This window comes from Chanodichthys erythropterus, chromosome 8, assembly GCF_024489055.1.
Source record: "Chanodichthys erythropterus isolate Z2021 chromosome 8, ASM2448905v1, whole genome shotgun sequence".
Lineage (NCBI taxonomy): Eukaryota > Metazoa > Chordata > Actinopteri > Cypriniformes > Xenocyprididae > Chanodichthys > Chanodichthys erythropterus.
The window spans coordinates 41,393,793-41,404,925 of NC_090228.1; the positions used below are offsets into that span (position 1 = coordinate 41,393,793).

The 11,133-nt window shown below is 39.8% G+C and overlaps 1 protein-coding gene across 1 annotated transcript; it reads left to right on the plus strand.

Moving 5' to 3' along the window:
* The first annotated feature begins 970 nt into the window (after positions 1 to 970).
* On the plus strand, positions 971 to 5,559 carry LOC137024982 (gastrula zinc finger protein XlCGF57.1-like). Its single transcript, XM_067392970.1, has 2 exons — positions 971 to 1,002; positions 3,734 to 5,559. The coding sequence occupies exon 2, from the start codon at positions 3,871 to 3,873 to the stop codon at positions 4,666 to 4,668; it is 798 nt and encodes a 265-aa protein (XP_067249071.1). The 5' UTR covers positions 971 to 1,002; positions 3,734 to 3,870; the 3' UTR covers positions 4,669 to 5,559.
* The last annotated feature ends 5,574 nt before the right edge of the window (positions 5,560 to 11,133 follow it).

The window sequence follows — 11,133 nt, forward strand, 5'->3', positions numbered from 1 at the left end:
TAATTTGAATATCTCCAATGTATAAGGCGGGAAGAACTGGTTTAACTTCAGTATAAGAAAGGGAACATCTCATCAGCATTTTTATGCCAGGAGGTATTGCATTAATGATAGTGAAGAACTCTTGGTGACAGGCAAAACCATGTTTCAAAGTAAAAGCATTATAGTCTAAAATGTTACCATGTTCATCTATTAGATCTCTCACTGACCATATACTTCCGCTTAACCAATTCTTATAACATAAAGATCCGTTTCTGTGTAATATATATTTATTGTTCCAAATTGAAGCATTATGAGGTGTAAAATTGTGTGTATGTGCCAATTTCCAAAATAAGAGTACTTGTTGATAGAATGTTGATAGTTTCAAAGGGAGTTTCAGAAAAAACTGAATTCCTCCAAGTTCTTGAAACAAAGCTGATGGCACTGTAAACCAAAAACTCTCTTCTTTACATAGAAACATTTTTAACCATTTAAGTTTTAACAAAATGTTCATATTTTCAAATTCAATTACATTCACACCACCTTGTTCATACGATTTAATAGTGTCTGCTTTTTTAATATAATGAGCTTTGTGCCTCCAAATGAAATTATACATTTTTTGGGAACATGTTTTAATAAAATTTGAGGGGGGAGCCAAAGAAAGAGCAGGATAAATCAATCTTGATAAATATTCAACTTTGGTTAGCAAAATTCGACCAAAAATTTAAATATCTCTTTGCAACCAACAATTTAATATTCGGTTTGCTTTTTGCAAGTTATTATCATAGACTGTAAAAAGGTTATTATCAAAATTTTCTTTCGTACTTATTTTCTGGTCTTTGGTAATTGTAATGCCTAAATATTTCACTTTATCTTTTACCGGGATATTATGCAAATAAGTGATATCACTCTGATGTAGGGCCAGAAGTTTTTTATACAGAAGCTTGTGAATGGGACGTTTATTTTGGTCTGATGTCATAAGTCTGCGCCCAGAGCCCGCATCTATTGTGAATTGGGTGAAGAAAGGTATGTTTTTAAGCATTAACGTGTTTGAAGCGATAAAAATCGTTCGACCTCTTTTTTATGATTAGATGCGATCTTAAATTAATTATAATGCATTAAATGTACAATAGTATCGCTTTATCTAACATTATAATGAACGTTATTTCTGTGAGTAAAGCGCATTCACACATGAGTAACAAAATGTTGCGTCTCATTTCTCGTATATCGTGAATCAGTTTCGTAAACACGAATTCGGTCACTGGATAAAGTTATGATGGGATGAACTTTTTGATACTCGAGTCAAATAAATCAAATGCTTCAAAATGATTCAGTGATTCGAAGAGCTCGATTCACCGCGAGCTGACGAGACATGATGCTCAAAAGATTTAAATGCAACGAGAACACAAACACACGTGTAATTAACTAACTTTTACGAACTAACTGCAAACGTTTTCTTGAAAATTGAATCAACTGAATGTATTATAGGCTACAAATAATTAAATACCAACTTTAAAGTCATAAAATATGAAGAGCATGTGTGTTCTTTTATTAATTTGCATTACAGGGGTGGTATTTACTCTGATTAAGACGCACCCAGAAATTTAGTTTATATTTATTATTCTTTTCTTAATCATGACAGTGTCCAAACAGGCAGAAAAACTGGTGAAGCAACTGAAATCCACGTGACACACTATTATAAAGATGGCGTTTATTAAAGAGGAGAGTGAAGACATGAGGATTGAAGAAACATTCAGTGTGAAACAAGAAGATACTGAGGAACAAACAGGTTGGTTTCATTCTCAAAACTGAACTCAGTCATTTGATCCTTATTAAAATGTCCAGATCTACAGAAATGAATGTGGACCTGAGAAGATCCTACTTCCACTTTAGGCATTCGTTATTATGACAAGTAACACATTAAAATGGGGGAGATGTTGTATCCTAAACATCTCATCCGTTTAGGATACATGGTCCATTTAAACCTGTTTCACGGGTTCCACCAATGAACTGATCACTTATATTGTGCAAGTAATGACACCCAAGTTTATTTTAGTCTGTAATAATGAGCAGATGATCACAGTCAGGAGTGTTTGGAGTGCATCATGTCTTGTCAGCTTGCGGTGAATCGAGCTCTTCGAATCACTGAATCATTTTGAAGCATTTGATTTATTTGACTCCGAGTATCAAAGTTCATCCCATCATAACTTTATCCAGTGACTGAATTCCTGCTATAACTTCATCTAAAGGTGGTTTGAAACAATATGTATTGCAAAAAAAAATGCTATACAAACTGACTTAACATGGCATCAAATAATTACTTCCATTTAATGTGCTAAAAGGTTCATTCAACAGAGGTTGTGGTGTTTACCCCCTCTGATGTACATGGTACAGGAGATGTAAATCTTGGTGTTCTGGCACCTTATGTTAAGCCATGTGTGAAAAACTTGGGCATGTGGTTGGATAGTGCCCTAAAGCTCGGTAAACAGATCAATCAAGTTGTGAAGTCCAGCTTTTACCAGCTGCGAACCTTAGTAAAAATGAAATCCTTTCTGTCATTTGCAAATTTTGAAAGAGTAATGGTTTTATCACCACTTGATAAAAGAATTGATTATTGTAATTCTGTTTATTTGGGGATTAATCAATCTTCCATAAATCGACCAAAAAGACCAGTGGTCAAGTCAAGGACTACGCACATACCCTGATTTATTTCAGGCTGGCCATCTTGAGGCTTCCCTGTGTAGACCTGCATATTCCAGGGATAACTTGTTCTGGAATCGCATGCAGCCCAGATCTTGATCCCATACTTAGCAGGTTTGCTGGGAATGTACTGCTTAAAAGCACATCGTCCTGTGAATGGAATCGGCACTCCTCTACAGTTATGTCTGGGCCAGGATTGTACATCATTGGAAGCCGCTCAACCCACAGATTCCACACGTCACGGATTGCAGCCAGCTTGTCAGTCTCCCGTCAATCTGCTTGTGTGTGCTTTTGGTCAGATCTGATGATTCTTAGCAATTCTTTGAATTTTTTCAGGGACATGGTGGCCCAAAAAATCGAACGACCAGTTTCAGCATCCCACAGACTTGTCAAGGCTTCATTGCATGAGCGATAAACAAGCATAATTCCTTACATTTATATAGCGCTTTTCTGGAAGCATCAAACCAATAAAAGCTTCAATCTCCATCCAGTCAACATCATTCCATCTGTCACCAAACACTTGCTTGCCTTCCAAATTTGTCATCTCAATCACGATGTTCATGATTGACTTTGGAATTTAAGAATTTAAAAATAAAAGACGAATCATACATTTTACGTGAATCATACAGGAATGGGTGTTGTTTTAATGGGCCACATTTCAGACATTTCATATTGTCTGACAACAAAACAGAAAAATGTATAGATGAAACAATTTTATTGGGAATTTTGCTGTATTAAAATACATTATGTTAGTAGTAGCAGAGAAACAAACAAATTTAAAGGGCTGACACTTGGCAGAATGCAAATGCAACTTAATGACATAATGAATAATTTTCAAATTGTCATATGACTTCACCTATTGACATTTAGTGACATATATATGGCATTAAACTTTTTAAAAAGGCATTAAAAAGCATTAAATTAGATTTGATGAAACCTGTAGAAACCCTGGGTATAGGATCTATCATATGTTGTTGCTTTAAATGTCTAAATGTTTTGATGTTGCTTTGTGCCATTTAAACTGGTGTTAACTTGTTTGTGTATCGGTTCACTTTAGATCTGATAGCGCTGAAAGAGGAGAGACAAGAACTGAATGATGTAAAGGAAGAGAAACATCATGGTTTCATAACTGGAGAAACATCTTTTAGTTGTTCACAGACTAAAAAAACGTCAACACCAAAAAGAGCTCAAAAGATGACAAATCACTCAAAAGAGGATTGTTTATGTGATCATTGTGGAATGAGTTTTCCAGACAAAAAGGACTTTAAAAGGCATGTAATAATTCATTCTGGAGAGAAACCTTTCAAATGCCAGCAGTGTGATAAGAGTTTCCGATTCAATAAATACCTCAAGACTCATATGAAAATTCACACTGTAGAGAAGCCTTTCACGTGCCATCAATGTGGAAAGAGTTTCAATCATAAAGTAAGTCTCAAGAATCACATGAGAATTCACACTGGAGAGAAGCCATTCACCTGCGAACTGTGTGGGAAGAGCTTCACACAACAAGAGCATCTTAAATGTCACATGAGAATTCACACTGGTGACAAGCCTTTCACATGCTCTCAATGTGAAAAGAGTTTCTGTCATAAAGTAAGTCTCAAGACTCACATGAGGATTCACACTGGAGAGAAGCCTTTTATATGCCCTCAGTGCGGAATGAATTTTACATATAAGGAGTCTCTTGAAATCCACATGAGAATTCACACTGGAGGGAAGCTGTTCACCTGCAAACTGTGTGGGAAGAGCTTCTTGCGAAAAAGAAATCTTGTGACTCATGTGAAACTTCACACTGGAGAGAAGCCATTTGCCTGCTTTCACTGTGGAAAGAGTTTCAAACTTAAAGGAAACCTTGAGCTTCACATGAGAATTCACACTGGAGAGAAGCCTTACAAGTGTCCTCAGTGTGAAGAGAGTTTCACATATCATAGAGACTTGAAACATCACTTGCAAACTCATTCTGGAGAGACATTGCAGTGTTCCTCAGTGTAATGAGATTTAAAAAAAAATAGCAATTTTAAAAATCACTTGAACATTTACTCTGAATGAAGGCAATTTAATTGTTCAGTGTAATTTAAAAAAAAAATTACATCACATTTACAGATAACCCTGAAAAGTGCTTACGTGAGACCCTATTTGTTTTTCTGTAAATACATATAAAATGGATCTGCAATTTAAAACAGCACCAGAAAATATCTCTCTCTGTGAAATTAAGGCCACACACCACAGCTGAATGTAGCCAAAATCTGTTTTTCTGCTCAAATGTATACTATAACTGCCATATGTTTTATTTGCATCTTTTCTTTATATTTTAACATTTTGTTTTCTTTTGTGATTTTGTCCCTGGATTTGCATTTCAATAATTTCTGTGCATTTTATTTCTCTCAGAATTGGCTCTGCTTGTATGTAGGGTTGCTAACTTTAGAAAAATTACTTCCAGAATCTGGCAGTAAGCTTTGGGAGTTAATTTTTAGACCATCTCCTACCCTGAAGTCTGTTTTGCAGAGACTTGAGAAATGAACTCTCAAAACTTACTACGAGATTCTGGAAGATAAATTTTTCAAACAGTGGTACTCCTTCGAGAGTCACTCTCAAGGCCTGTACACACCGGGACGAATATCGAGACGTTTAACGCTAGAAGTTAAAAGCTACCAATAGAAGTTAATGTGGACCAGCAACTGTTTGGTTACCCACATTTCTTCAAAATATCTTTTATGTTCAACAGAAGAAATAACTACATTCAGGTTTAAAACAACTAAGAGTAAATGGGTTTTCATTTTTGGGTGAACTAAACTTTAATATTAATAAAACAAAAGACAAAGAAAATCACTCGCTGCTCTTGACTGAAAAACTTTAATACAATAGCTTTAATAAGAATCAATGTATAATTTATACTGTGAATTCTATGTAGTGTTTTACATATACATTTTTTTAATTCAATTTCATACTTGAATACTACTATACAGCTGTGAGCTGCCAGTGTTAATCTTTATATATCTATATTTTATATTATACAATACAATACAAGGGTTTTTTTAATGCAAAAAATAGATTTTTTTTCCCCCCTTAACCTCTTCCTGTTCCTGTTGCATTAGCATAGGATAACAAAAAACACTCAAAAACAGCCATTAGAACCAAACCAAACTGAAAGCAGATATGTGTTGAATTTTATTGTTGCATCCCTGTGATTTACATATTCTTCCTAAGCATCAGTTCAAACCCTCTGAATTATAAGATAAACTCTGTATCTGTAAACTCTTGGATGCCATAGTTTTGATGGATGATGCATTTTACAGGACTCAAAACAGTGGACTATAAAAGTACTCACATATTTACATACACTGACAGGTAGTACAGCTACGGAGAAGGTGGCACAGAAAGAGCTAAAGTGAGACCAAGCATAACATTTTTAATGTAGATATTTTAAGACCACTATACATGTACTTAGCTGCAGAGTGCAAATAAGATTGAAGGGTCATCTAATCTAGCACGGTTTGGCTGAAAGGGTGGTAGACCAGACTGGATGGATTTGCGACTTAATAAACAATAAAAATCACTAAAATATGAGAACTACAACCCTTAAACTATGAAATGAACTGCACGACATGAACACTTACAGTAAATATAGCTACAAACCTTGTATAAACTAATCTTATACACACAAACACTTATGAACAGCACATATACACACACACATCCTAAATAAGCTACGAATAAACTACAAGCCTTAACTTATCAAACTGTACAACTAATATGAATACTATATATATGATAACTATAACTTAACCTACAATCAAAACTAACTTATCTAACAATTACCAACGAAATACACTCAATTTATATGAAAAAGATGAATAGGCAACTTAGTCGATATTTTGGGAAGACTTGAGTTTATAAGCCATAAGTGTGTAACACTATATCAGTAAAGCACTGAGTAGGCACCTCAATATCATTAGTTCACAAATGGCCATGTCAGGGCATTATGACAAAAATAACATATTTTGTTAATATACTTGTTTTTTAATCACATAAATACAAAACTTTTCAGATTGGTCATAAAATTTATTTATTCGTCAATTGATGTAATTGTTATTTTCCCTTCACTTTGTAGGTGCAGAAGTTTGTTGTTGAGAATGAAGTTGTAAAGGTCTTGAAAAGCCTTCTCCTTTTTGAGTTTTTCGATCTCTAACTGTGGTTTTGTCCTTTGTAGCTGTAGGACTCTCTCTGCAGTTCCAGCACTTCTTCTCTTATAGCGACGGGAGAGGGTATTTGCATCTTTCTGCAATTCACAAGTGTTTGTGGTCCTCCAGCATTGGTGCGGTGAAAATAGGTTAATAATAATTTAAAGTGTAGTTGTTGTTTTTTTAACCAGTTTTGTTGTGCTCCCTCTTATGAAGGCTTATTTCTCTTTTTGCCACCACAGATGTTTTCATAGTTTTTTATTACCTCTTGAAACAGTCCTCTTTACACCTAGATTCCTTGCATTAATTTTCTTGGTTATTTCCTCCCACTGTTTATGTTTGTTTTTTTTGGCAGCAGGGATTAAGTTTGCTTTTTAAAATAGCTTTTCTTGTCCCATATTCATCAAGAAGTATACACTTCTCTGTCCAATTTGGCTTTCTTTTTTTATTTTCCTTACCCATTTCTTTATCCTTTTTATCCATTGTTTGCTGTAAAGCTGCTACTGGATTAAAGTATACAGTAGTGTGTCTATGGCAACATTTTAAAACGGTAAACCTGGGTCACTTTTGCAAAACACTTGATGATTTCCCTTACCAAAGGGAAGTGTTAATGGGATTATATGCAACACCCTGAAAAAAAACATTAATCCACCACCCTCCACTTATCATATACGGTGTTAGATATCACTGATGCAGAGAGTCATCTCATCTTCAACTATTACAATCCCCACTGGCATGTCAAGACTCGAGCTGCGATCATCGGATATCTAGTGAAGATGAATAAACATTATCAAATTAAAATTAATTCGCATGCATGCATGCTTATGTACATTTCAAATGGTGCAACTTCACCTTAAGTGTTAGTTCACCCAAAAATGAGAATTCTGTCATTTATTACTCACCCTCATGTCATTCCACATCCATAAGATCTTTGTTCATCTTTGGAACACAAATTAAGATATTTTTAATAAAATCCAAGAGGTATTCATCCCTCCATAGTAATCCAATGCAACTACCATTTTCAATGTCCAGAAAGGCAAGAAATACATAATTAAAGGGACAGTTCACCCAAAAATCTAATCCTGTATACATTTCTTTGTACCGCTGAACACAAAGGAAGATATTTTGAATAAAGTTTGTAACCAGGCTGCTTTGGGCCACCATTGACTTACATAGTATTTTTTTCCTACTATGGAAGTCAGTGAAAATCAAATCATATCAAATTAATAATAAAAAAATTCCATCTCAGGCCAGCAGAATTCATTAGCCAATGTTCATATTTTTAAAGCATTACCATTAAACATTTTGAAAAAATAAAGGAATTCGTTTGAATTTGACCAGTGTATATGCTGTCCCTTATTCTATGATATACAACCTTATGACATTGTCTACTCTAGGCAGCTCTAAAGTGCACACCAGTGGTTCCCAACCTTTTTTAGGCCAAGGCCCACTTTCTCTCTGAATCAACACTGATATCTTTGTGGAGAAAAGAGAACACTGACAATGCACAGCCATACAGAGCAGGTTACTTTGGTATGAAACTGCTTTCAAAGACTCAGCTTTGAAAAATTGTAATTTTTTTAAGAAATTCAAAAAATAAATAAGTTTTGTGGCTTTACAATGTGTAGTGACAGATCAATGTAGCGTCTTAGTTCAAGCAGTACGTGAACGGATCATCTCTTCCTACTAGTAATAAACAAGAATTAACATTAGACTAACATTGAAAAATTTGAACTTTGGTTAACGTGGCGCAAATTTACGCCAATCAGGAGCCTGCTTGCTGCTGTGGCGGCAGGCCCGCCCGGAGTCACTCATTCAAAATGGAGGAACGACTGATATTATCAGTGAGCAGTCACCCAGAGATTTATGACACAAGTTCATACTTCTATAGAGACAGGAATAAAAAGGACCTCGCTAGGAACAGTGTCGGTGAGGAGATTGGGCAACCTGGTAAGTTGTAAATACACATTTCACTTTTGAGTCACGTACACGTTTATCGACCCGCTCTATTTACAGTGAGCGTTGTCATACAGGCAGGGTCAAACGGGAACAACAAGGAACAGGCAGAATCGTAGTCAGGGTGCAGGCGATGGTCAGGACAGGCAGCAACGGGTCAACAAACAGGAAACAGGCAGGAACGGTAACACAGGACAGGCAGACAGGATATAACGCTTGGTAATGCAACACAGGGAAAACAAGACCTAGCAGTGAGGTGGTGTGTGTATGAGTCTTTTATAGTCCGTGTAATGAGCTGCAGCTGGGTGTGGTGATTAGTGTGAAGTGTGTGCAGGTGAGTGGCAGAGATGATGATGGGAGATGTAGTCCGGGATGTGACAGGAACAGACGTGATCGTGACATAACGCCCCCCTCCCGGAAGGCGCGTCCTCGCGGCGTAAAAGGAACAGCTAGGGAGGGGGGGTGGGTGCATTGGAGACTGGCGTGTCGACAGGAACGAGGTCCCCAATGCAGATCCAGGAACCCGGGCAGCCATGGAGGGTCAGGAGCCTCGGGCGGCCATGGCGGGTCAGGTGGTTCAGGCGGCCACGGCGGGTCAGGTGGTTCAGGCGGCCAGGGCAGGTCAGGCGGCCACGGCAGGTCAGGCGGCCACGGCAGGTCAGGCGGCTTGGGCAGCCAAGACATAGAAAGTGAGCACGACTCTCTGGGCCAAGACAGGACAGACCAGGAGAGCAGGCTGTGCTGGAGCGGACTCACTGGCTGGATCGGGCTCTGGAGCGGGTTCACTGGCTGGAGCGGCCTCACTGGCTGGAGCGGCCATCTTACCCGTGGGCACTGGCAACGCAGCCATCTTGTCCATCGCGTCCAAGGCGCTTGAATCCGTTGTAGGGCTGGGCGATGTATCGAATGCTTTTGTCACGCGCATTTCTTCAGTAAAGCCGGTTCCCTGATTACCGCTAAATCGCCATCACCTGCTTTCAAATGAAGCGGCATTTAATAGACAGAGCCGTAGTTCACTGACAAGACACGCAATATCGCGTTCAATATCGATATGTATCGCCGTCGATATTGAACGCGATATTGCGTGTCTTATCGCCCAGCCCTAATCCGTTGCAACCGGCGAGCTTGAGAGCGTTGCAACCGGCGAGCTTGAGAGCGTTGCAACCGGGGAGCTTGCGTGCGTTGCAACCGGGGAGCTTGAGTGCGTTGCAACCGGGGAGCTTGCGTGCGTTGCAACCGGGGAGCTTGCGTGCGTTGCAACCGGGGAGCTTGCGTGCGTTGCAACCGACGAGCTTGAGTGCGAAGCGGCCGCCGGGCTTGAGTGCGAAGCGACCGCCGGGCTTGAGTGCGAAGCGGCCATGAGCAACGTCACGCCTTCACTGATTGCCCAGAGCAACGTCACGCCTTTGTTGATCACCCAGCGCAATGTCACGTTGCCTCCAGATCAGTCAGGGAGCGGAGAGGACTACGTTCCAGTGTGGCTGATCCTCCACTGACTCCACTGACCACCGCCGGGCTTGAGTGCGAAGCGACCGCCGGGCTTGAGTGCGAAGCGACCGCCGGGCTTGAGTGCGAAGCGACCGCCGGGCTTGAGTGCGAAGCGACCGCCGGGCTTGAGTGCGAAGCGACCGCCGGGCTTGAGTGCGAAGCGTCCGCCGGGCTTGAGAGCGTAGCAGCCGGTTGGCCTGAGTGCGAAGCGACCGCCGGGCTTGAGTGCGAAGCGACCGCCGGGCTTGAGAGCGAAGCGTTCGGCAGATGCTTCGGAATGCCAGCCGCTCGAGCTGAAGTCAGTGGAGGATCAGCCACACTGGAACGTAGTCCTCTCCGCTCCCTGACTGATCTGGAGGCAACGTGACATTGCGCTGGGTGATCAACGAAGGCGTGACGTTGCTCTGGGCAATCAGCGAAGGCGTGACGTTGCTCATGGAGATCAGCTGGGACATAGACTGGTGTTGTTGTAATGGTGGCCGCCATTTTGTGAATGTTCTTTGATGCGGCGTCCATTACGTGATCAAGCATGGTGTCGCGTTCTTCTGCGACACTCACAGTAAAGGGAGATCGTTCAGTAGTAAAGCCTGTTCAACATACTGTTCCAACGTCCCGTTTGGATCATGTATCGGCATGACAGCACTGAGCGGGTCAGATAGTCCACCGCGAAAAAATATCATAAGACACTCCTCGGTAAAGCAGGTCAAATGCGCCAGTTCAATAAAGTCGGTTACATAATCCTCAATGCATCTATCTCCCTGACGGAGACCGATCAACTGGGCGGATGGATTCATGGTGGAAATGACAGGAACATTCACGAAAGCTGCTGGAT